Genomic DNA, 26801 nt, shown 5'->3' on the forward strand with positions numbered 1-26801 from the left:
TTTTTTTTTTTTTTTTTTTTTTTTTGAGACGGAGTTTCGCTCTTGTTGCCCAGGCTGGAGTGCAATGGCGCGATCTCGGCTCACCGCAACCTCTGCCTCCTGGGTTCAGGCAATTCTCCTGCCTCAGCCTCCTGAGTAGCTGGGATTACAGGCATGTGCCACCATGCCCAGCTGATTTTTTGTATTTTTAGTAGAGACGGGGTTTCACCATGTTGACCAGGATGGTCTCGATCTCTTGACCTAGTGATCCACCCGCCTCGGCCTCCCAAAGTGCTGGGATTACAGGCTTGAGCCACCGCGCCCGGCCCTTCTTCTTCTTTTTAAGATGGAGTCTTGCTTTGTTTCCCAGGCTGGAGGGCCAGGGCGCTGTTGTGGTCTCAGCTCACTGCAACCTCCGCCTCCCGGGTTCAGGAGAGTCTCCTGCCTTAGCTGCCCGAGTAGCTGGGACTACAGGCTTCCACCACCATACCTGGCTAATTTTGTATTTTTTGTAGAGACTAGGTTTCTCCATGTTGGTTAGGCTGGTCTCAAACTCCTGACCTCAAGTGATCCTCCTGCCTCGGCTTCCCAAAGTGCTGGGATTACAGGTGTGACCCACACCTGGTCCAGTTTACTGATTTTCTTCTCATAACCTGTGCCTTTTGAAGTCTTCCTGCCTCAGTGGCTCTTCCATTCTGGTACTTGTTGAGGCCAGGAGTCATCTTTTATGCCCCGTATTCAGTACATCAGAAAGTCCTGTTGGCTCTTTCTTTGACATACATGTATAATCTGTCCATTTCTCGCTATCTTCACTGTCACCATCCTAGTTCAAACCTCCATCGTCTCTCACGTGGATTATGATAGTAGCCATGCAAATGAACTTTTTTTTTTTGTAGCCTTGCGGAAACAGCAAATGAACTTCTCGCTTGCCTTTGCTCCCCTACAATGCTGTCTCAGTAGGTACCCAGAGTGCTGTTTTATTACTTATAAAATTACTGACTCAGAGTAAAAAGCTAAAACACTTTAAAGGGAGTCTTCTGATCTGTAAGCCCCACTCAGTCTGTCCAACCCCTGCTACCCCGCGTTATCTTGTGTTTAATCTCTTCCTCCTCTCTCCTGCTAGGCCATTCCACCCACACAGGCCTCTTTGCTATTTCTCAAAGGTAGAGGTTTGCTCTCAACTTTATACTTACTATTCATTTGGTCTTAAATGCTCATTCTCCAGTTAACTGTCTGTAATGGTGCCTTACTCATTCAAATCTTTGCTCACGTATACATTAGCAATGAAGCTTGCCCTGACCATCCTTTTTTATAATTAAGCTCCTCTGTGCTAGCATTTTTCATTCCCCTTTATTGTGTTTTCTCCATGGCGGAAAATAGCCTAACAAATATATATTTTACCTGCTCATGTTGTTTATTGAATATTTCCAGTATGAACGATGAAATGCACAGGGCAGTTTTTTTTTTTTCAGGCTACTGTAGTAAGAGGAAATACAGTAAAAATATATAAAGGTGGCCGGGCGTGGTGGCTCACGCCTATAATCCCAGCCCGTTGGGAGGCCCAGTATGGCGGATCATGAGGTCAGAAGATTGAGACCGTCCAGCCCAATATAGTGAAACCCCCATCTTCACTAAAATACAAAAAATTAGCCCAGGGTGGTGGTGCATGCCTGTAGTCCCAGCTACTCGAAGAGAGGCTGAGGCAGGAGAATCACTTGAACCTGGGAGGTGGAGGTTGCAGTGAGCTGAGATTACACCACTGCACTCCAGCCTTACATAATAGGCTGATAAACAAGCAATTACAGCACAGTATTCTATGTAAAGTGCTAGATGCGGAAAATTAGTACTAGAGTCTTAGGGATGGGGTCAAGGAATGGTTCACAAAGGAAGTGAAATTGAGGTGAGCACTTGAGTTTGGGTGGTGGTAAGGGGTAGGCAATTGATCAGATATGCAAAGCCCTGGAAGCCAACCATTTTCAAAGGAATTGAGAAGGTTGGGCAAAGAGGGAATGAATTGAAAAAGATGAGAGCTAGAGATAAAAGACTAGCTTTGCGGCATTATCTTGAAGAAAATCTTAACATTTTAACGAAAGACATAATGAGATTATCATTTTAAGAAGATCTTTAGGTATAATGGGAGGTTCAAACTGGCAGGGGGCTTTTATATTCACTGTGTTTAGGATAGGGCTCAAAAAGTTCCTTTTTGCTTTGATTGTAGTCTGCATCCAGCATTTTGAGAACAGATAAATTAATAGGGTTCTTTAGTTTTGCTTATCTAAATTGTCATGGTGGAGTTAGGGCCAATGGGACATCTTTTTTTCTCATTTGGGCTGGATGCTGTTACCAATACACCAGGGATTTGGTCTAGGTCCTGGTGCTTGCTGCACAGAAAGCCAATCACTGAGACATTGCCAGGGAATAAGGCTTTAATTGGATGCTACAGCCAAGGAGGTGGGAGATTAGTGGTTAAACCCATCTCTCTGACTGACTGCTCTCACTGACTAAAATTAGAGGTCAATATAGAAGAGAAGAAATGCAACCATGTGTGGGCAAACAGGAATTAGGAAGGGTTGAGGAAGGGAAGTTGATCAACAGGCAGCATGTGGTCAGTTAAGCAATCATGATGGGTGAGGGGTCTGGATTCTCAGTGTCCGATTGCAGTGATCTGTTAAGTAAGTTTCAGCTTCTTGATACTATCTGGAGGCCTGATGGTTTGTTTCCTAAGAAAGGAACTGAGATTTCTCAAATTTTAAGACTGGGAGGATTAATTTCTGTATTTATTCAAAGAAACCATAAAGAATCAGTTCTGCAGGATAATTGGCTGGTTTCAACGTTATCCTTCCCTCAAGGAAGTAAACAGAGCATTAAACTGGGGTCTGATTAAAGTGTCCTTATTGATTTGAGAAATTCAAGTTGGTAAGTTGTCCCAAGTCAGTAACGCATTTTACTTTTTTTTTTTTTGAAATCTTGTCTATTAGAAGATGGGAGCGGGTAAACGGAAGGAGAGAAACTTTCACACAGTAGAGAAAGAATGCTTTTTAGGCTTCATTCAGTTTTCTTATCACAAAGCCCTTACCTACTTCTTGTTTCATATAGAGTGACTTTTCTGTTTACCCAGTCACTTAAACCAGAAACCTGGGAGCTATCCTACACTTTGTCCCTTTTATAGTTGGTTATTTAGTCCTTTAATAAAATAATCTTTAGGCTGGGTGCAGTGGCTCACACCTGTAATACCAGCACTTTGGGAGGCGGAGGCAGTTGGATCACTTGAGCCCAGGAGTTAGAGACCAGCCTACCAACTTAGCAAGACCCCGACTCTGTTAAAAAAAAAAAAAATGAGCTGGGTAGGGTGGCGCATACCTGTAGTCCTAGCTACTCAGGAGGTTGAGATGGGAGCATCTCCTTGAGCCTGGCAGTTTGAGGCTGTTACTGGTGGAGGGTGTCCAGGTTCTTGGCATCTTGAACAACGAATTAGACAAAATGCACAAACAAAGTAAGGAAAGAATGAAGTCAGAGATTTATTGAAAATGAAAGTACACTACACAGTGTGGGAGTAGCCCTAGCATAGGAGCTCAAGGGCATCATTACAGAATTTGTGGGAGTTTAAATACCCTCTAGAGGTTTCCAGTGGTTACTTGGTGTATACCCTATGTAAATGGAGAGGATGAATTAAAGTTACAAAGTCCTTTACTTGGTGTATGCTCTACGAAGAGGATATTTCCTGTCATAGCCGAAGTGTGAATTGGCCTTATGTTCCCTGCCTCCAGACCCTGTCACAAGAAAACAGCGTCTGGAGGCAGGGAACATAAGGCCAATTCACACTTCAGCTATGACAGGAAACATTCTGTCCGTATTCACACTTCAGCTATGAAGTGTGACAAGAAAATAGGGTCTGGAGGCAGGGTACATTACTCTGTCACTGTACTCCAGCCTGAGTGACAGAATGAGACCTTGCATCCAAATAATGATAAAAATAATAATCTTTTATGTCTTCTAAACCCTTTCCCACCGTCATCTAAACCCTTGCCCTCATCAACACTGGTTAAGTTTAGATGCTCACCTTTTTTATGGAATATTATGTTGCTTCTTTGCATCCCATAGGTCTAGGGTTGTTGAGTTGCTTCCCCACCTTTAAAAAAATTTTTTTTTGGCCGGGCGCGGTGGCTCAAGCCTGTAATCCCAGCACTTTGGGAGGCCGAGGCGGGTGGATCACGAGGTCAAGAGATCAAGACCGTCCTGGTCAACATGGTGAAACCCCGTCTCTACTAAAAATAAAAAAAAAAAATTCAGCTGGGCATGCTGGCGTGTGCCTGTAATCCCAGCTACTCAGGAGGCTGAGGCAGGAGAATTGCCTGAACCCAGGAGACGGAGGTTGCGGTGAGCCGAGATCACGCCATTGCACTCCAGCCTGGGTAACATGAGTGAAACTGCGTCTCAAAAAAAAAAAAAAAAAAAAAAAATTTTTTTGAGACAGAGTCTTGCTCTGTTACCCAGGCTGGAGTACAGTCAAGCAATCATAGCTCACTGCAACCTTGAACTCCTGGGCTCCAGTGATCCTCCTGCCTCAGCCTCCCAAGTAGTTAGGACTACCGGTTTGTGCTGCCTTGTCCCACTGACATAAAATTTTTTTGTGGTAGGGATGGGGCGTCTCACTGTGTTGCACAGGCTGGTCTTGAATGCCTGGCCTCAAGTGATCCTCCCACCTCAGCCTCCCAAAGTGCTGTTACAGGTGCAAGCTGTCATTCTTGGCCCTGCCTCCCGGGTTCAAGCGATTCTCCTGCCTCAGCCTCCCGAGGAGTTAGGACTACAGGCTCGTGCCACCACACCTGGCAATTTTTTTTTTTCATTTTTAGTAGAAATGGGGTTTCACTATGTTGGCCAGGCTGGTCTCAGCCTTCTGACCTCATGACCCACCTGCCTCGGCCTCCCAAAGTGCTGGGATTACAGATATGCACCACTGCGCCTGGCCCAATATATGATCTTTTAAAAAAATCAAATTTGGCCTGATGCAGCCACTTAATGCCTGTTGTCCCAGCACTTTGAGAGGCCAAGGGAGGTGGATCACTTGAGCTCTGGATTGTAAAACCAGCCTGGGCAACATGGCAAAATCCTATCTTTACAAAAAATACAAAAATAAGGCATGATGGTACACACCTGTATTTGCAGCTACTCAGGAGGCTGAAGTGGGAGGCTTGAGAATGGGAGATCAGTCAAGGCTGCAGTGAGCCATGTTCATGTCACTGTACTCCAGCCTGGGTGACAAAGTGAGATCTTATCTCAAAAAAAAAAAACAAATCTGATCTTTTAAACTACAGTCACATTAGATAAATTGCCTTTATAAAAAAAACTTTAATATTCTTTTATGTTTTTCTGACTTTGTTTTTGCTGCATAATACTTTTTCCTTTTTTACTGAGATTCTTTTCATTGTCTTAAGATCTTTTGATTTTTTTTAAAATGAGGAATCAGGAATCTTTTTTTTTTTTTTTTTTTTTTTTTAAAGAGTCAGTCTCCCCATGTTGCTCAGTCTGGAGTGCAGTGGCTATTCACAGGCATGATCGTTATGGCTCATAACAGCCTTGAACTCCTGGCCTTCCTGAGTCTCCCAAGTAGCTGGGATTAATAGGCATTCTCCACTGCTTCTGGCTCCAGAAATCTTCCATTTTAATGTACTATCTCAATTTTTAAATTTTGGCAACTGCTAATTTAGTTTTAAAATGCTATCAAATTTGCAAACTCATTTATAGAGACTTCTTTGATCATTATGCTTTCCCCCTGCAAATTTAATTGCTCATTCTTTATGTATTTCCATGGTTAATACCCTATGGGGGTTTCAAACTAGCTTTTTAGATAATCTGCACTGGACAGAAAAAAATTATTTTACCCTAGTAGTTTCATGTAAGTTTACCTTTAAAATTATAGAGTTATAAACTGCCTGGGCCTTAATCAATTGAAATTAGAAATCAGTTAGATTACCTCAGGTGAGCCTGTTACAAAATGCTCTATCATGACCTCAAAAGTTACACAATTGATGTCTTGTGTCAGGTTTTGAATAATTCATTTGAAACATCCTAATTTTTATACTGTTAGTGGCCAACCTCTTTGTATTCTTTTTTTTTTGAAATATTAATGTACAAGAGGTTCCAGAATAATTAACAGATTATATGGATCTGACTTGAGGCCAGATCAGCCTGGCCAATATGGTAAAACCTCATCACTACTAAAAATACAAACAAACAAAAAAAACATTATTTAAATCTATATATTTGCCCTGTTCTCATTTAAGCACTAGTTCCTTATTGTCTGCGGTAGAGTTCTATTAGAACTTGGATCTAATGTGTTCACAGTATATGTCCAGTAATAGAAGTATAAGATACATGTAGAATAAATCAGTAGGAATACTATTTGCTTTAATAAGCTGGGTTTTGAAGTTTAAAGGTGTTTCAGATAGAAAAAGAAAAAACCAGGTAGAGCGACCCTCGTATGCTGGTTTAGGGCTTGAGTCTAGGTTGTTGCCAGTGACGAGGTGTTTGTAACCAACCTCTGGCCTTCCCCGCCCCACTTTAATCCAACTGAAGTATTGCTCACACAGTTACTTTCGTAAAAACAGTTTGATCGTGTTTCTTATCTGTTTGAAAAATGTAAATTGCTTCATGTTGCCAACATACAGACTTCATTTGGCTTGGCATCGGAGCTCTTCAGTTTCCCTCTGCCTCTCAGTTTCTGCAGCCATGTTTTCACACCTTACTGTTCTATGAAAATAGAGTCCCTTACTATTGCTGCCTGCTCCCCATTCACCGTTCTCCTCACATGGTCAAATTAGCTTCTCCTTTTCCTTCAGCTCTGTCTGGCCAAATGCTGTGTTTTCTTTCAGACCTAACTTTCTTTTTCATTCCAACAATATGACGGTCTAGACTGTTCTAGTCCAGGAGGATCTCCTTGTCTTAGAAGTTTGCTTATATCTGTTCATACTGGTATGCAGTACTGTCATGTTCTGCGTGGTAAATCTATGGGTGGCTTGTCTCTGTTTCACCTGGAAGACAGTAAACCACTTTTCAAACTTAGTGTCACATACAATGTTTTGTCTAGAATTTTAAAAAATGTGTCCCACAAGTCAATATGTTTTTGTATTTGTAGACCTGAAAAATGTCTGAAAATTCCAGTGACAGTGATTCATCTTGTGGTTGGACAGTCATCAATCATGAGGTATGATATTTAATAGTTTTTATAAGGTAATTTGTAAAATTAATATTACCAGTGGTATAAACTGTGTTCTTTGAAGAACAGTCTTTTTCTACATTTAAGCAAAAAGTTCCAGTGGACATTTTCCCACTTATGTTAAACTTCACTGCTGAGAACTCTTCATGAGCCAGCATCTTCTACATTATTGTACATAGCTTTGAGACATAAGGGAAGTATTTATTGAGGGTTTATTATTGATCAGACCTCGTGCTTTACTTTCTTTCTTTTTTTTTTGTTTTTGTTTTTGAGACAGTGTCTCTCTATGTTGCCCAGGCTAGAGTGCAGTGGCACGATCTCAGCTCACTGCAACCTACGCCTCCCAAATTCAAGTGCTTCTCCTGCCTCGGCCTCCCTAGTAGCTGGGACTACATACAGGCATGTGCCACCACCCCCGGCTAATTTTTTGTATTTTTAGAAGAGACAGGGTTTCACCATGTTAACCAGGATGGTCTCGATCTCCTGACCTTGTGATCCATGTGCCTCGGCCTCCCAAAGTGCTGGGATTATAGGTGTAAGCTACTGTACCCGGCCTTAACTTTCATTTTCATATAATTTTTGTCTCTTTTTTTTTTTTTTTTTTTTTTTTGAGACAGAGTCTGACTGTTGCCCAGGCTGGAGTGCAGTAGTGCGATCTCTGCTCACTGCAACCTCTGCCCCCTGGGTTCAAGCTACCTCAGTCTCCCCAAGTAGCTGAAATTACAGGTACGCACCACCACACCCAACTAATGTTTTGTATTTTTAGTAGAGATGGAGTTTCACGATGTTGGCCATCCTAGTCTTGAACTCCTTGACCTGAAATGATCCGCCCACGTCAGCCTCCCAAAGTGCTGAGATTACAGGCATGAGCCACTGTGCACAGCCCATTTTGTCTTTTTTTTTTTTTTTTTTTTTTTTTTAAAGGGATGGGGTCTTGCTGTATTGCCCAGGCTGGAGTGCAGTGGCTGTTCACATGTGCAGTCATGGTGCAGTGTGTAGTCTTTAACTCCTTGGACTCAAGCAGTCCTCCCACCTCAGCCTCCCAAGTAGCTGGGACTATAGGCACATGCCACCACACCCTGTTCTTATATAATTTTAAACATCTTACTGTGGCATAGATTGTTTTCATTCTCGTTTTATAGTTGAGAAAATTAAAGCTTAGAGAGGTTAAGTAATTTGGCCAAGATTATGCAGCTAGAAAATAGATCTTGGATTTGAAGAGATCAGAAAGGAGAATGGAGAGCATGTGTTCCACTTACATTAGCAGAACTTGACATGAAAAAGGCCAGAACTCTAAAACAAAATGAATTTTATAATAAAAGATTGACATAGGTATAACAAGTGTACCTAACTTGTACATTTTATTTTCTCACACCAGTAATATATGTTCACTATAGAAAAATGACAGTATACTGATAAACAGAAATACACTTATTCTAGTTTTTAGTGGACTTATCTATAGTTTTCCCATTTGTTTTTAGGATATTGTAAACCTCACTTGATTTTTTTTTTCTTTTCTTTCTTTTTTTTTTTTTTCTTATTTCAGTGATTATCCCATGAACCTCACTTGTTTTCTTAATAAAAATTTAAATTTTTAACACAGGAAAAAATGCCAGATATAGGGGACAGGGGGATGGAGGCAGCAAACCACCTTGCCATGTATGTACCTATGCAACAATCCTGCACGATCTGCACATGTAGCCCAGAACCTAAAGTACATTAAGAAAAAAAAAAAAATTTTTTTTTTTTAACCATTACTTTGATTAGTTAAGGTTCAGGTAGTTATGTTGTTTAGAAAACATTAACAGAAAAAAAGAAGATTGCCTTTTCTGCATTAAATTTTCAAAATTTAAAAGCAACTATATCATTTGAGATTGAGATGATGATTCTTTTTAAAATCTTCAGTGACTCTTCTATTTTTAACTTGTTTTCTTCAAAGATTAGATCAACTCTCATAGCAACTTCTCCTTCAAGAATAATTAACAATGGAGGAGCAAGGCAGCTATGGGAGTCTTACCTGTGAATCTGCAGGGTGGAATATGACAGCAGACCTCTCTGGCACTTAGTCAAGCATGTCATTAGGGTGTTCTATATTAGACATTATGTCCCAGAGTAAATCATATTTGTACTTTTCTCTCTCTCTCTCTATATCTGCTTTCCAGGTTCTTCTCTTTCTTGCTATTGTCTCTTACATGTGTCTCCTTTTCCTTTCCCATTACCACCATTCTGATTTGGGCCAGAATTGGCTTTCCCAGCAATTCCTAATCCAACTGTAACCTTGCTTTAGCTTCTGCCATTATACTGCCACTATAGACAGCCTCAGAGTCTTACATTCAGAATTCTCTTTAGGGCTCATCTAAAATGATACTTTTTTCATGAATTCTTTAATTTTTGGCTGTTTTGAGTTATGTATATCAAGAGAAGGCAGACCTTTCGATTGTATGTGTCAGCAGACTGTAGTGGGGACATAGGGAGAGACAGAATCACCTTAATGGTTAACTTTGTTTTGCTAATTATGACACAAAGAAAAATTGTATGATCCACTATTACTAATGAAAAGATAGTCTGACATCAAAGTAGGAAAGATAATCTCAGAATAAAAAGGTAGTCTAAAATTGTATAAGGAGTGTATTCATTAACCTAATAGGTTTATTTAATCCGTGCCATTAAAGCTTTAAACATTTTAGTTTATATTGCCATAATACGTAGTTATTTGCACATGGCTGTTCTCTGAATATGTTGTAAATTCGAATTTTAGATTTGATGTGGGGTTTTTTTTTTTTTTTTTTTTTTTGAGACAAAGTTTTGCTCTTGTCGTCCAGGCTAGAGTGCAGTGGTATAATCTTACTGCAAACTCCACCTCCCAAGTTCAAGCGATTCTCTGGCCTCAAGCTTCCTGAGTAGCTGGGATTACACGCCACCACGCCCAGCTATGAATTTGAATTTTTTATACTCCACAACACCTAGTAAAGTGCCTTGTCTAGAGAGTAGTTCCATAAATGTTAAGTAGAAACAAATAGTTACAGAAGTAACTATATTTAGACCCTTATTCTCTGGGATTTAAATTTACTGCTTGAGCTCATAAAATAGAGCATTTCACTTTTGAGCTGACTTGACTTAGAATTTAAATGGGGACTCCATTCTGCAATTTTACTGCTATAGCCCCTTGTGGACTAAAGTTTGTCAGACTGTTCCTTTGGAGTATAGCTGCATCTGCGACTTGTCTTATTTATTTATTTATTTTTTGAGTCGGAGTCTTACTCTGTTGCCTAGGCTGGAGTGCAGTGGCGTGGTCTCAGCTCACTGCAACCTCTGCCTCCCGAGTTCAAGCAATTCTCCTGCCTCAGCCTCCTGAGTAGCTGGGATTACAGGCACCTGCCACCACTCCCAGCTAGTTTCTTTATTTTTAGTAAAGACAGGGTTTCACCGTGTTGGCCAGTCTCATCTCGAACTCCTGACCTCGTGATCCACCTGCCGCAGCCTCCAAAAGTGCTGAGATTACAGGTGTGAGCCAGTGCACCTGGCTGCATCTGAGACTTTTAATAATGGAAGAAACATTTACATTTAGTCAAAACTAGCTTTGAGTAGCTAACAGGCAAATAACTGAAAAATTGTCGCTTTTCCCTAGGGGTCCGATGTAGAAATGGTGAATTCTGTGACAGCCACTGACAGCTGTGAGCCCACCCAAGAATGTTCATCTTTAGAGCAAGAGGAGCAGATAGAGCAGGGAGGTAAGTATTTCACAAATTCTGATTTTTTAAAAAAATAGGATATATGAGTGATACTATGAATCTTGCCTTCTTTCCAGGTGGGTGGCCTTTCTGGCTGATCTTTTATTGATCGATTAGTTGAGATAGACTTTCGATCTTGTTGCCCAGGCTAGAGTGCAGTGGCATAATCTTGGCTCACCACACCCTCTGCCTCCCAGTTCAAGTGATACTCCTGCCTCAGCCTCCTGATTAGCTGGGTTTACAGTCATGTGCCACCATGCCCAGCTAATTTTGTCTTTTTAATAAAGACGGGGTTTCTCCATGTTGGTCAGGCTGTTCTTAAACTCCCGACCTAAGTTGATCCACCCACCTTGGCCTCCCAAAGAGTTGAGATTGCAGGTGCAAGCCACTGTGCTTGGCCTCTTTCTGGCTAATCTAAGTGGTCATTGAAGGATTAAATTTCAGTGTAGGCCGGGTACAGTGGCTCATGCCTGTAGTCCGGCACTTTGGGAGGCCAAAGTGGGCAGATCTTTTGAGGTCAGGAGTTCAGGACGAGCCTGGCCAACATGGTGAAACCCACCTTTACTAAAAATACAAAAAATTAGCTGGGCGTGGTGGTAGGTACCTGTAATCCCAGCTACTCCAGGAGGCTGAGGCAGGAGAATCGATTGAACCTGGGAGGCAGGGTTGCAGTGAGTTAAGATCGTGCCACTGCCCTCCAGCCTGGGTGACAGAGCAAGACTCCATTTCAAAAAAAAAAAGCAAAACTTCAATGTGGATTTAGTGAAGGTCCACAGAACCCAAAGTCACCAGCCTACCTTAGGGGTTTGTTTATTTGCAGCTGTAATATATTTTTGGGCTTTCAGATACACTTTGTTGCTACAGATGTACCAGTGACAAAATAAGTGTTTTGTGATTTAATGTGAATTTGTTTGGTAGTTTCTATTAATTTGTCATTTGTTTGGTAGTTTTTATTTACTTGTCATTATTAAAGTTAAGAAAAAAAATAACTCATTTTTCGCAAGAGATTTACTAATCTCTTCTCCAGTTATTATGTTACAGAGTTGCAGACATACCTCTCTCTCATTTTATTCTGCTTTGCTTTATTGTACTGCACAGATACTGTGAAATTTTTTACAAATTGAAAGTTTGTGGCAACCCTGTGTTTAGCAAGTCTATTAATGCCATTTTCCAACAGCGTGTGCACATTTCATGTCTCTGTCACATTTTCGTAATTGTAATATTTTATTTATTTTTATTTTTTTAATTTTTTTAAAATAGAGATGGGGGTTTACCATGTTGGTTGGGCTGGTCTTGAACTCCTCATCTCAGATGATCTACCCGCCTGGACCTCCCAAAGTGCTGAGTTTACAGGCGTGAGCCACCGCGCTTGGCCTATTTTATTGTATTTTATTGAATTGATGGAGTTTTGCTCTTGTTGTTCAGGCTGGAGTGCAGTGGCATGATCTTGGGTCACTGCAACCTCCACCTCCCAGGTTCAGGCGATTCTCCTGCCTCAGCATCCCAAATAGCTGGCATTATAGGAATGCATAATGCACCCAGCTAATATTGTATTTTTAGTAGAGACGGGGTTTCACCGTATTGGTTAGGCTGGTCCCAAACTCCTGACCTCCGATGATCCACCTGCGTTGGCCTCCCAAAGTGCCGGAATTACAGGCATGAACTACTCTGCCTGTCTGTAATTGTCATATTTCAAACTTTTTCATTATTATTATATCTGTTATTATGATTATTATGATATGTGATCAGTGATTTTTGATGTTACTATTGTAATTCCATTGACACCATGAACCATGCCTGTGAAAGACAGTGAACTTAATAAATGTGTGTGCTCTGACTGCTCTACTCCCTCTGCCTCTTATTGGGCCTCCCTGTTCCTGGAGACACAACAATATTGAAATCAGGCCAATTAATAACCCTACAGTGACCTCTAAGTGTTCAGGTGAAAGGAAGAGTTGCATGTCTCTCACTTCAAATCAAAAGCTACAAATTATTAAGCTTATTTGAGGAAGGCATGTCAAAAGCTAAGTTGAAAGCTATGTGTCTTGGGCCAGATAGTTAGCCAAGTTGTGATTGCAAAGGAAAAGTTCTGTAAGAAATTAAAAGTCTTTCTTAGTGAACACATGAACAATAAGGAAGCCATGTAGTCTTATTGTTGACATGGAGAAAGTTTAATGGTCTTGGTAGAAGATGGAACTAGCCATAAAATTCCCTTAAGCTACAGCCTAATCCAGAACAAAGTCCTTCGTAACTCTCTTCAGGTCTATGAAGGCTGAAAGTGGTTAAGAAGCTGTAGGAAAAAAGGCTGAAGCTAGCTGAGGTTGGTTCATGAGGTTTAAGGAAAGAAACTATGTCCATAACATAAAAGTGCAAGGTGAAGCAGCAAGTGCTAATGGAGAAGGTGCACCAAGTTATCCAGGATATCTACCTGAGATCATGGATGAAGATGGCTACACTAAACAGCAGATTTTCAGTGTAGGTGAAACAGCCTTCTCTTGGAACAAGATGCCATCTAAGACATTCCTAGCTAGAGAGAAGTCAATATCTGGCTTCTAGGCTTCAAAGAACAAGCTCACTTTCTTGTTAGAGGCAAATGTAGCTGGTGACTTTAAGTTGAAGCCAGTATTCACTTACCCTGCCTTAAGAAATCCTAGAGCCTTTCAAAAACATGTTTCATCAACTCTGCCTGTGCTCTGTAAATGGAACAACAAAGCCTAGGTGATAGCCATGTGTTTACAATATGGTTTACTGAATATTTTAAGCTCATTGTTGTGACCTCCTGTTCAGAATAAAAGTATTTCAGAATACTACCAAGTATACCTGGTCAGCCACCCATGGGCTCTGTTGGAGATTTACAAGTCGGTTCATCTTGCTTTGTTTCCTGTCAACACAACATCCAGTCTGTAGCCCATGGATCAAATAATAATTTTGACTTTCAGGTTGTATTATTTAATAAGGAAATTTTGTAAGGCTGGAACTGCTATAGATAGTGATTGCTCTGATGGATCTGGGCAATGTGTGTAAGTTGAAAATCTTCAGGAAAGGATTCACCATTCTAGATGCCATTAAGAACAATTGTGATTTGTGGGAAAAGATCAAAATAGCAGCATTAACAGGAGTTGGGAAGAAGTTGATTTCAACCCTCATAACTTTGAGTGGTTCAAGACTTTAATGGAGGAAGGAACTGCAGATGTCTTAGAAGCAGCAAGAGAATTGAAATTAGAAGTGGAGCCTGAAAATGTGATCCAATTGCTGTAATCTCATGATAAACTTGAACAGATGAGGAGTTGCTTCTTATGGATGAGCAAAGAAAGTAGTTTCTTGAGATGCAGTCTACTCCTGGTAAAGATGCTGTGAATATTGTTGAAATGACAACAAAGGATTTAGAATATTACATAAAACTTAGCTGATAAAGCATTGGCAGGGTTTGAGAAGATTGATTGGTTTTGAAAGTTGTTCTGCATGGGCAAAGTACTATCAAACAGCACTGCATGCTACAGAAAAATCTTTCATGAAAGGAAGAGTCAATCCATGTGGGAAATTTCAGTGTTGTCTTACTTTAAGAAATTGCCCCAGCTACTCCAGCCTTTAGCAGCTATCACAGTGGTCAGTCAGCAGCCATCACCTTTGACAAAAATATTACAATTCACTGAAGGCTCAGATGATTGTTAGCACTTTTTAGCAATAATGTATTTTTTAATTAATATATGTATGGTTTTTAGACATAATGTTGTTACACATTTAATAGATTATAGTATAAACATAACTTTTACATGCACAGGGAGACCAAAAAATTTGTGTGACTTGCTTTATTGCGTTGGTTTGGAACGGAACTTGCAATATCTCTCAGATATGTGTGTATTCTCGTTCCAGTTTGGTAAAATGGAATTTGACTACTGTATTGCATCTGTGTTATGTATACTTCCCATGGGATTTGATTTCATTTACTTTTTAAAAAAAATTGCAGTAAAATGCATATAGAACATTTACCCCTCAGGAAAATAAAGTAGATGTGTCAGGGCAAGAAATAGAAGAGATTGTACCTGTTAACTTTTTTAAGCCTGCATATTGATTACTACTCTCATTTGAGAAGTGATTTTCTTAAAAAAAAAAAAAAAAGAAGAAGAAAAAAAAAAAAGAAAAAAAATTCAAGGAAGAGATGTTAAAAAAAAAAGGTGATTCTCATCTTTTTTGTGTCAGAAATCCTTTTGAGAATCTGAAAGCCGTGGACAATTTCTTCCAAGATATGCATTTATTTGCATATGTTGAAGAACAGTTTCTATACTTCTTTGGGAGTCCTTGGACATGAGCCAAGTGCTGTGGAGCAATCTTATCTCTAAATTAAATTACTTTTCTGTTAGGGGCTATTTAACATTGAAAAATGTTTTTTTTCCACTTGTTCTTTGCAGGAGTTAAATTACATAAGAAATGCATGTTCATGATAGGGAAAAAAATAATAGTAAGCAAAATCAATTTAAAATGGCCTGTAATTTTTTTTATCTAGAAATAACTTCTGTTGATATTTGGTATACTTTGCTCATAAATTTATATTTAATTTTTTAACTTAATATTTTATGTTCTTTTTCATTAAAAATATATTGTGAATTCATCATTTTGTTTGTACACATTTTCTTTGAGGAGATTCTTATATCTCCCATACTGACATTTAGTTTTTCCGTGTTTTGAGTTCTTTCTTTTTAAAAAAAATGATTGGCAGAAATGGTCTCTCTATATTGCCTAGACTGGTCTTGAACTCCTGGCCTTAAGTGATTTTACCACAATGGCCTACCAAAGTGCTGGGATTACAAGCATGAGCCACTGTGCCTGGACTTCCTCTCTCCAACTTTTTTTTGAGACATGGTCACACTCTCTTGCCCAGGCTGGAGTGCAGTGGCATGATCATGGCTTACTGCAGCCTCAACTCCTAGTAATCCTCCTGCCTCAGCCTTCTGAGTAGCTGAGACTCCAGGCATATACCACCATGCCCAAATAATTTTTTAATTTTTATTTTTGTAGAGACAGGGTCTTGGTATATTGCCCAGGCTGGTCTTGAACTTGTAGACTAAAGCAATCCTCCAGCATTGGCCTCCCAAAAGTGCTAGGGTTACAGGTGTGAGTCACTGCACCCAGGCTGAGTCCTTGTTTTTTATAGTTTGTTTCCTTGTAAAGCACTTACACACACAAACACACACGTACATGTACATATATACTTTTATAAATCATAGTTTGAAGCCATAGTTTTTATTCTTATGGTACCAGGCATTGACAACTATTAGAATGGTCTTTAGGAACTTTGAATGAACTTCTAAGAATTCAGGGAAATAAGGCCGGGCGCGGTAGCTAATGCCTGTAATCCCAGCACTTTGGGAGGCAGAGGCAGGAGGATCACTTGAGGTCAGGAGTTCAAGACCAGCTTGGCCAACATGGTGAAACCCCGTCTTTACAAAGTACAAAAAAAAGTTAGCCTGGTGTGGTGGTGGGCACCTGTAATCCCAGATGGTTGGGAGGCTGAGGTGGGAGAATTGCTTGAACCCAGGAGCAGAAGTTGCAGTGAGTTGAGATCACGCCTATGTACTCCAGCCTGGGTGACGGAGTGAGACTCCCTCTGACTTTAAAAAAAAAAAAAAAAAAAAAGAATTCTGCTGGGCGCGGTGGCGCACACCTGTAATCCCAGCACTTTGGGAGGCCGAGGTGGGCAGATCACCTGAGGTCAGAAGTTCGAGACCAGTCTGGCCAATATGGTGAAACCCTGTCTCTATTAAAAAAAAAAAAAAAAAATAATAATAATTAATTAAAAAAAAAAAAAAAAACCAGAAAAAAAGAATTCAGGAAATGTATCACTAGATATCTGATGATAGATTTTTCATATTATTGGGTATTAACAAACACACTGGATCAAGTAATTTGGTAATGTAAGGTAGAGGTTTTATTTACCTAGTCAAAGTAGATTTTTTTTTTTTTTTTTTTTTTTTGAGAGGGGGTTTTTTTCTTGTTACCCAGGCTGGAGTGCAATGGCGCGATCTCGGCTCACCGCAACCTCCGTCTCCTGGGTTCAGGCAATTCTCCTGCCTCAGCCTCCTGAGTAGCTGGGACTACAGACACGCGCCACCATGCCCAGCTAATTTTTTGTGGTTTTAGTAGAGACGTGGTTTCACTATGTTGACCAGGATGGTCTCGATCTCGTGATCCACCCGCCTTGGCCTCCCAAAGTTCTGGGATTACAGGCTTGAGCCACCGCGCCCGGCCTTCAAAGTAGCTTTGATTTGAGTTCTTAATAAAGCTTGTGGCTAGGCACGGTGGCTCATGCCTGTAATCCCATCACTTTGGGGGGCCAGGGTGGGTGGATCACTTGAGGTCAGGAGCTTGAGGCCAGATTGGGCAACATGGAGAAACCCCATCTCTACTAAAAATAAAAACAATAAGCTGTAGCATATGCCTGTAATCCCAGTTACTTGGAAGCCTGAGGCAAGAGAACTGCTTGAATCCAGGAGACAGAGGTTGCAGTGAGCCGAGATAGTACCACTGCACTCCAACCTGGATTAAAGAGCAAGACGACTCCAAAAAAAAAAACCTTGAATGCTTTCATTTTCATATCTAAAATTATCCTCTGACAATTTCAAATAAATCTATATATAACAGTGGAGTATATGATATTTCATTAAATCCATTTTAGTGTATTAGGAATAGATGTTTATCTAGATTATATGTTGGCTGCAGAAAGTCAACAGAGAGTTTTAAATGAAGAAATAATTATATTGATCTTCGCTTTATATCAGAAAGCAGCCAAAATGGCACAGTGTTTATGGAAGAAACTGCTTATCCAGCTTTGGAGGAAACCAGCTCAACAGCTGAGGTAAACGTGTATTTTACTCTGTAGTTATTTGTCAAATAGTATCCTTAGAGTACTAAATAAAGCCTCTAATTCTGTTAATGCATTCTATTCCTGTTTCGAATTATAAGCAGTTTTAACTTCTGATTAAGTTAGATGTCTTAGAAGACATCTAAGTAAAGTAATTTCTTGGTATTGTGTTAAAAATCTATCTTTTCACCTCTAATATAATTTTCTTTGGAAGTAGATTGCATTCTTGAATTGTATTGAAAAATTAACCTTAGGTTTCATGTCTAAAATGGTGGTTTGTTTTAAAATTACGTAACAACCTAAGACTTCTCCTTTGGGCTTTTACTTGACTTTTGTATGAAACTAGATAGCTAGATGAACTTTTTACATGGTGTCTTAGTGTATTTGTACTGCTATGACAACATATCTGAGACTGGGTGATTTACAAAGAACAGGGCTGAGTGCGGGGGCTCACGCCTTTAATCCCAGCACTTTGGGAGGCCAAGGTGGGTGGACCACGAGATCTGGAGTTTGAGACCAGGCTGACCAACATGGTGAAACCCTGGCTCTAAAAAATAAAAATAAAAAAATTAGCTGGGCAGAGTGGTGTGCACCTGTAGTCCCAGCTATTCGGGAGGCTGAGGCAAGGAGAATCGCTTGAACCCAGGAAGCGGAGGTTGCAGTGAGCCAAGATTGCACCACTGCACTCCAGCCTGGGTGACAGAGTAAGACTCCATCTCAAAACAAAAAAACCAGAAATTATTTCTCATAGTTAGAGGCTGGGAAACAAGTCTAAGAACAAAGTGTGCACAAGTTCAGTGTCTGCTGATGGCGTGGTTTCTTGTTTCCAAATGGCATCTTGTTGCTACATCCTTAAAAGGGGAGGAGCGAAAAAGGCTGGATGCTGCATAAAATTCCCAGGGGAGGATCCCTTATGACTCAGTCACCTCCTAAAGGTCCCACTACTTAGTACTATCACATTGGCGATTATGTTCCAACTTAAGAACTTTTGGGGACACCTTCAGCACAAGTTACAGTGTTGAAGTTTATTACATACATAACCAGAAAAGTTCAGTGAGTCTATTTTGGGCTCCCACACTACAGAGTTGTGCTTGAATAGACCCATGGAACTCGTGAGAGAAATAAACTCTTCTTTCTGTGGTTATTGAAGAGTAAAGGTGGGCTTAGCTTCTGCAGCCCAGAAGGCAGTGGTCTGGTCTAATTCTGAGAGTTGTCAAGGGACCTGATGGTGTTTTCAAGCTCTATGATGAGCCTACTATTGCATAATTCTTTAAATGGTAGGGATAATATCTTTTATTTTAACCTCCAATTACTGCAATACTTAGTACTGTTATATTCTAAGAAAATATAAGGCCCTTAAATAATTGTTGAATTTACTGTCTCTAAAATCATGATTCTTTAGGCAGAGGAAGAAAAGACAGCTGAAGACAGTATCTATATTGGGACTGCCAGTGATGATTCTGATATTGTTACCCTTGAGCCACCCAAGTTAGAAGAAATTGGAAGTCAAGAAGTTATCACTGTTGAAGAAGCACAGAGTTCAGAAGACTTTAACATGGGCTCTTCCTCTAGCAGCCAGTATGCATTCTGTCAGCCAGAAACTGGTAAGAATGCACCGATATGAGACTTAAATACATGTATGACCACATTTTATATAAGGGCTTATTTTCTACCCCTAATAATTTAGTCTCTAGTTTTGAATATGTTTAGGTAAAATGCAAGACAAGACTATTTATTGTGTGTGAAATCTATTAATACCTAGTGTTTTCCTAGACTGTTCTGAAGCATAGCAATCTTTTGCTAAAACAGTAACCATCTTTTGCCATTGAATAGAAGACAAAATTTCTTCAGTGAGATTCATTAAAATCACAAATGCTCCACAGTTCATTTGGTGCTTTTTAGATCTTTAACAGTGGGAGATTGGGGATATTAATATTTTTGCTTGCAATAGTATACATTTTATATTATAGAAATAGTGAAAGAAAATTCTTATTAAAGTCTCTTCAGATACATTCAGTTATTAGTTGTGCGACAGTCATTTATTGAGTACCTACCATATGCCACCAAGAGTTCACGGTGCTGTCCAAACAGCTAGTCTCCCAAAGCTGCTGACCTTCAGAGCTTTTGTTTTCGATTCTGTTATGAAAATGCCACTATTGTAAGTCACATTTTCAATGCAATCAGTGCCTACTGACAGAATCATTCAGAGATTAAAGTGAGAGTTGCTTATTTTCTTTCTACTATGCTTCAGTTCAGTTTTAGCAGTGTGTATAACTTCTTTCAATGTGATAAAATATGTAGATACAAAGTTCCTGGCAAATTCTATGAGACACAAACCTGTAATTCACTGTTATTAACCCAAAATTATAACTAATAATTGTTAATAGTTATGGCAGAGACAACTTGGAACACTGCTAGTGATTCTAAAAATTTATTTTAATGATTCTAATCTGACAGAAAAACAGGAAACATGTATCTATTTTAGATAATTTTCTTTGATTTTACTATTCTTTAATATTTACATTTCCCAACCAGAATCAGACAATAGAATTTTTGTCATTCCAGTTTAATCTGATAAAATGTCAAGTAGAGATTCTTGGCTGGGCATGGTGGGTCACGCCAGTAATTCTAGCACTTCATAAGGCTGAGGCAGGTGGATTACCTAAACCCAGGAGTTCGAGACTAGTCTGGGCAGCATATAGCGAGACCTGATCTCTACAAATAATAAAAAAGCCAGGCATGATGGCGTGTGCCTGTGGTCCCAGCCACTTGGGAGGCTGAGGTGGGCAGAGGTTGAGGCTAGAGTGAAGCTGAGATTGCGCCACTGCACTCCAGCCTGGGCGACAGAGCAGGACCTTGTCTCAAAAACATAAAGAAATAGAGATTCTTGGCTGTCTCATTTAATGAGAAGTTATTTTCAGTTAGTATATCAGTAGTTTGCCTATAAACATGAACTTGAAAACACTTTGTCCAGCTATTTAAATATTCATCTGATATTCTTGGTTGTCAGAGGAAAACTTCAGCCTTTGTTAGAATAGTATTCATAGTATAATTGTGTATGGAGGGGTATTATAACTGATTGTAGAATCCTTGTTCCTTGTCAAAGTTTATTATTTTTTTAAACTCTAGGATTTGTGTTGGATTCAGGTAGTCTTTCTTTCTTTTCCTCCCTTCCTTTCCTACCTCTGGTTTAATTTGAGAATATTAATGGTCCAGAAAAGTCAAATTGAAGCCGGAGTATTGCAGAATGGTCAGATATTTAAGAAACTGACATAGACATAAATGAAATTACATATTGCTTCCAGGCTTGTTGGCTTACATCTATAATCCCAGCACCATGTCAAAAAAAGAAAGAAATAAATTACATGTTGTTAACTTTTTTTTTTTTTTTTTTTTTGAGACGGAGTTTCGCTCTTGTTACCCAGGCTGGAGTGCAATGGCGCGATCTCGGCTCACTGCAACCTCCGTCTCCTGGGTTCAGGCAATTCTCCTGCCTCAGCCTCCCGAGTAGCTGGGACTACAGGCGTGCGCCACCATGCCCAGCTAATTTTTGTATTTTTAGTAGAGACGTGGTTTCACCATGTTGACCAGGATGGTCTCGATCTCTTGACCTCGTGATCCACCCGCCTCGGCCTCCCAAAGTGCTGCGATTACAGGCTTGAGCCACCGCACCCGGCTTGTTAACTTTTTTTTCAGGAAGTTGCATCCTTCTAAGCCCATTCTTCTAATATTTATCTCCTTTCTGAATTCTGACTTCTTGGGAATTTTGTAGACTGGGTTAAGAGGAATCTTTGATTAAGTTTATTTTTACTCATTGTTATTCCTCCTAAAGATACTGTTTGAGGCTGGGCTTGGTGGCTCACGTCTGTAATCCCAGCACTTTGGGAGACCGAGGTGGGCGGATCACAAGGTCGGGAGTTCAAGACCAACTTGACCAACATGGTGAAACCCCATCTCTAAAAAAATTTTTTTAAAATACTGAAATTTTGGACTACACTGAAAACACTACATATAAACCAGTTGCCAAGAGTTTTTGGTTTTGAGCCAGGCACATTGGCTTATGCCTATAATCCCAGCACTTTGGGAGGCCAAGGTGGGTGGATAACCTGCAATCAGGAGTTGGAGACCAGCCTGACAAACATGGCAAAACCCATCTCTACTAAAAATACAAAAATTAGCCAGGGGCCTGTAATCCCAACTACTTGGGATTAGCTGGCTGTAGGGGTATGGGCCTGTAATTCCAGCTGCTCTGGAGGCTGAGGCAGGAGAAACTCTTGAACCCAGGAGGCGGAGGTTGCAGTGAGCCAGGATTGCAGCACTGTACTCCAGCCTAGGTGACAGAGTGAGACTCCGTCTCTTAAAAAAAAAAGAGTTTTTGTTTTTCCCTATAGATTTGTTAATTTTGTGCTAGCCATTGCTTAGTTGTTTTTTCCTTTCCCTTTCTTCTTCATCCTTAAGGATTTCAGCTTAAATTTTTTCTTTTACTAACTTATATTCTTGTGGCAGTGTATGTTTTGTTGGTTTAAGAACATTCCCCACTTCCTCTATGTGAACTCTCTTCCCTGACAAAAAGCAAAGTTGGTAGTGCAGAGAAGTTTGTATTGTGTATGTTTTTAAGAAGGCATGGTTATCACATTTTAATTTATTACAGATAACAATGTTAAGTGAAAATTATTTTTAATTCTTTTTTTCCTTTTTAGTCTTTATAATAAGCTTTATACATCTTTTTTTCCTGTTTATTCACAAAAGAAAGGTGGTGGGAGAAGCTGTGGAAGATTCCTGAATGCATATGGGGATGGGATGATCAGCTGAAACACCATGTTCCCAGCCAGCTCGCTTTCCAAGGTCGTGTGACTAAATTGGACCAGCTTCTCTAGAGCTGAGTGTGCCTAGTCACATTTACTGTTTACCAAGTGCTTTAAAGATACCTGTGGTCATCTGCAGTACTCTAAACAGGTGTTCAGAATCTCTGGCAAAGGAGCTGGCCAAGCTTATTGCATGCCTTTGCATTGCTTGCATCTGTGGGCCAAATTAAGCTTTTTTTAAAGAAATTAAAAATCAAAATATTTCAGTTATTATATATATGGGTTAAAAAGATGGAAGCATTAGATAAGGATGTGAATATATTAATATGGGTTAGGCTGCTTTTTTAGAATATATAATGAAGGCAGTATGCTAATGTAGAATTGAACATTTATTTAAAGAAGTTTTATAAATGATTTGTTTTCATATTTACCTATCTTTTATGTCAGAAAGCCTGACTTAAATACTCTAATCATGATCATGAATGCCTTTGTATTATGTAATGAATGCTTTAAGTCTTCCTTTCTTTCTCTTTGTCTAAGAAATGTAACCTCACACCTGAGGCGACGTCGTCTTTGAAACACTAGTGATCAAGAATAACCAGATAAACATGATGGGCATAAGGGTCATGACCAATAAGATCTCTCAGTGGCATCTGTATCCCTAAATATTAGGAATATTCATTCATTTTCAATAGTGCCTTCTGTCTTTGTGTTTATTGTTGTAAGCGTGAAAGTGAACTGTTATGATCCATCTCAGAAAAATACTGCCTAACCTAAATCACCAGCTTTCCTGTGGCATGGATATCCTGTCTTCTGAAGAACTGTTTTTGCTTTTCTGGAGCATGAATATTTGTTGTTTTAGAGTTCTTTATTTTCAAGTTCATATTTTATCTTTACTTTTAGTGCTTTTCCTCTAAGTACTCATGGAAATTATTTCTGAGTTATCAAAGCTGCTTTGTCAACATATAGTTTGTTGATATATGGAATAGTGTTACGAAATTATGCACTTGGAAAAAACTGAAGGTGATTTTTCCAGGGAATATGTTTCCTGGACTTGGGAATTCTTGTTCAAATTTTCCCCACCAATTTATTTTTTCTCTACTATTCTTTTCACAAAGGAGCAGCACCAGAATAGTCCTTAATATTGGAGATAGCTGTTGTGTCACTTCCTCATGCTGACATATTTACTAGAGGGTAAAATTAATAACCTTCTAGTAAGAGTGGCAGTCGAAGGGAAGGGCTCATCTGACTTCTGGAATCCTGTGTTAAAATAGAGTGCTTTGAACCTTGATCATGGGATAATTAGATTGGAAATGAAACTAGAGGACCAGATACACCCAAGGAAGCTTTTGGTAGTTACTGTACTTTGTAAGTCACAGGAAATGCTTGTGTACTTTCCTGTGTTTCTTAAACAGCTGCAGTTAAATTACCTCTTTGAAATTGAATGAAGAGACAGAGAGTAGTTGTTTTCTTTCCAGAAATAGTACTTGTTTATAACTCTAATAGCAAAGAAATTTTTTTGTTTGTTTTGAGACAGTCTTGCTCTGTTGCCCAGGCTTGAGTACAGTGGCAGGATCTTGGCTCACTGGAACCTCCAGTGAGGAACCTCCTGGGTTCAAGTGACTCTCCTGTCTCAGCCTCCCAAGCAGCTGGGACTATAGGTGGACCACCACGCCTCGCTAATGTTTGTATTTTTGGTAAAGACGGGGTTTCGCCATTTTGGCCAGACTGGTTTCGAACTCCTGAGCTCAGGTGATCCACCTGCCTTGGCCTCCCAAAGTGCTGGAATTAAAGGCGTGAGCCACCACTCCTGGCCAGCGTGAAACTTGAGGCTAATAAGATTGAAAGATTGTTCTAATAGTATAGACTATAAGGCGAGGAGGGTTAAAAAAAAGAAAACAGAAAGAGATAGACCCTCAAAGCACAGAGTAATATAATCAACGGATACTAGTGTATCACATTTGAAATGCTTTATGTTTTGGCTTTATGTTGATAAGTTGAAAACCCTTGTTTTTGTTTGTTTGGTTTTTGCTTTGGCTAACTCATGTAAAAAGGCATGTAGGGGTGATTATTCTAAATCATTTTTACTGGGAAAGCTTTTCCAAGATTTTGAATAGCTAAATGTCAACTTTTTTCTTAATAGTATTTTCATCTCAGCCTAGTGACGATGAATCAAGTAGTGATGAAACCAGTAATCAGCCCAGTCCTGCCTTTAGACGACGCCGTGCTAGGAAGAAGACTGTTTCTACTTCAGAATCTGAAGAACAGCCACTTGCTGAACAAGAAACCAAACCTTCTAAGGAATCGAGTAAACGTCAGTTCAGTAGTGGTCTCAATAAGTGTGTTATACTTGCTTTGGTGATTGCAGTCAGCATGGGATTTGGACATTTCTATGGTAAGTATTTGAAAATGCGTTATACATAACCTAATGGGATAGTGTAGAGGCACTTAAGAGTGAGGAATCCTGGGCAGGATGTGGTGGCTCACACCTGTAATCCCAGCCCTTTGCGAGGCTGAGACTGGCAAATCACTTGAGTAAGGTTAAGAGTTTGAGACCAGCCTGGCCAACCCCATCTCTACTAAAAATACAAAAATTAGCCTGGTGTGGTGGTGCACACCTGTAATCCCAGCTACTCTGGAGGCTCAGGTAGGAGAATTACTTGAACCTGGGAGGCAGAGGTTGCAGTGAGCTGAGATCGCAACATTATACTCTAGCCTGGGCAACAGAGCAAGACTGTCTCAAAAAAAAAAAAAAAAAAAAAAGTCAGGGGTGGGGGTGAATCCTGGGATCTGTTTTCAGTGCCATTATTAAATGTATGGCCTTGAAAACTTGAAGCCTGTTTGAGCCTCAGTTTTCTCATTCTAGAAGTGGGTGCTGCCTATCTCACAAAACTTTTTATTTAAATAAGGTAGTAGTGGCGGGGTACAGTGGCTCACGCCTGTAATCCCAGCACCTTCAGAAGCCAGGGTGGATGGATCACCAGACCAATATGGGGAAACCCTGTCTCTACTAAAAAAAAAAAATAGAAAAATTAGACGGCTGTGGCCTGTGGTCCCAGCTACTCGGGAGGCTGAGGCGGAAGAATTGCTTGAACCCGGAAGGCGGAGGTTGCAGTGAGCCGAGATTGCGCCACAGCACTCCAGCCTGGTGACAGAGCAAGACTCCCATCTCATAAAAAAAGGCAGTAGTTATTAACAAATGTAAGGATAATAACCACATATGTTAGTGACTTTTTTAAAAGTTAAAGGATTGAAAGATTAAAAATCGGAAATGCTCACCTTGAGACAAATCATTTATATTTAGAATCATAGTTAAACTAAGTTGAAGTGTGGCTTTATTAAAGCAGATTATTGAATTCTCATTTGAAATAGTTACATTTGAAATGTGAGAATAATTAGTGTTCATTATTTCTACTTTGAGGTTTCACGTATCACACTCTGTAACATTCATTGTTGCTTCTGTGATTCACATGAATTGAGAGTTTTTCATCTTTATCCTTATACTTCGCTCTTTATTGTGGTTGATAGTGTTTATATATGTTGATTATCTTATCAATTCAAAGCCTTTAAATGCCTTTGTGTGAGAAGAGGAAGATATTTCATTGGTATTACTTTCTCATTTAGAAGCCACACCATTGAATCTCCCCCACTTTCTTTTTTTTGAGATGGGGTCTTGCCCTGTTGCCCAGGCTGGAGTGCAGTGGTGCGATCTTGGCACACTGCAACCTCTGCCCCCAGGGTTCTAGCAATTCTCCTACCTCAGCCTCCCGAGTAGCTAGGTTTACAGGCACCCGCCACCACACCCAGCTAATTTTTTTGTATTTGTAATAGAGACGGGGTTTCACCATGTTGGCCAGGCTGGTCTGGAACTCTTGATCTCAAGTAATCCACCTGCCTCAGCCTTCCAAGGTGTTGGAATTACAGGTGTGATCCACTGAGCTCACTTATTTATTCTTTATTTATGTAATAGGAATTTTTTTTTCTTTTTTCTTTTTTTATGTTTTTCCTTTTTTTTTTTCTTTAAGATGGAGTTTCACTCTTGTTGCCCAGGCTGGGGTGCAGTGGTGTGATCTCAGTTCACTGCAACCTCCGCCTCCAGGTTCAAGCAGTTCTCTTGCCTCAGCCTCCCCAGTAGCTGGAATTACAGACATGCACCACCATGCCCCAATAATTTTTTGTATTTTTTTTTTTTTTTTTTTTTTTTTTTTGGG

At 39.9% G+C, this 26801-nt stretch overlaps 1 protein-coding gene across 7 annotated transcripts in view; it reads left to right on the forward strand.

Moving 5' to 3' along the window:
• The window catches only part of CCPG1 (cell cycle progression 1), an 80771-nt gene that overhangs the window by 9497 nt on the left and 44473 nt on the right, over window positions 1-26801 (forward strand). For 6 of the 7 annotated variants that reach the window (XR_004274848.1, XM_032297384.1, XM_032297383.1 and 3 more), the window contains exons 2-7: window positions 7115-7183; window positions 10824-10926; window positions 17703-17779; window positions 19188-19389; window positions 22535-22630; window positions 24734-24985. Coding sequence is in view for 6 of the 7 variants with exons in the window: in XM_032297384.1 (XP_032153275.1) it covers window positions 7124-7183; window positions 10824-10926; window positions 17703-17779; window positions 19188-19389; window positions 22535-22630; window positions 24734-24985 (790 nt within the window). In the remaining variant the exon portion in view is untranslated. The remainder of the gene's footprint in view (window positions 1-7114; window positions 7184-10823; window positions 10927-17702; window positions 17780-19187; window positions 19390-22534; window positions 22631-24733; window positions 24986-26801) is intronic. The other variant, XM_032297387.1, reaches the window with a different exon arrangement.

This window comes from Sapajus apella, unplaced genomic scaffold (assembly GCF_009761245.1).
Source record: "Sapajus apella isolate SASKATOON/1434 unplaced genomic scaffold, GSC_monkey_1.0 scaffold37, whole genome shotgun sequence".
Classification (NCBI taxonomy): Eukaryota; Metazoa; Chordata; class Mammalia; order Primates; family Cebidae; genus Sapajus; species Sapajus apella.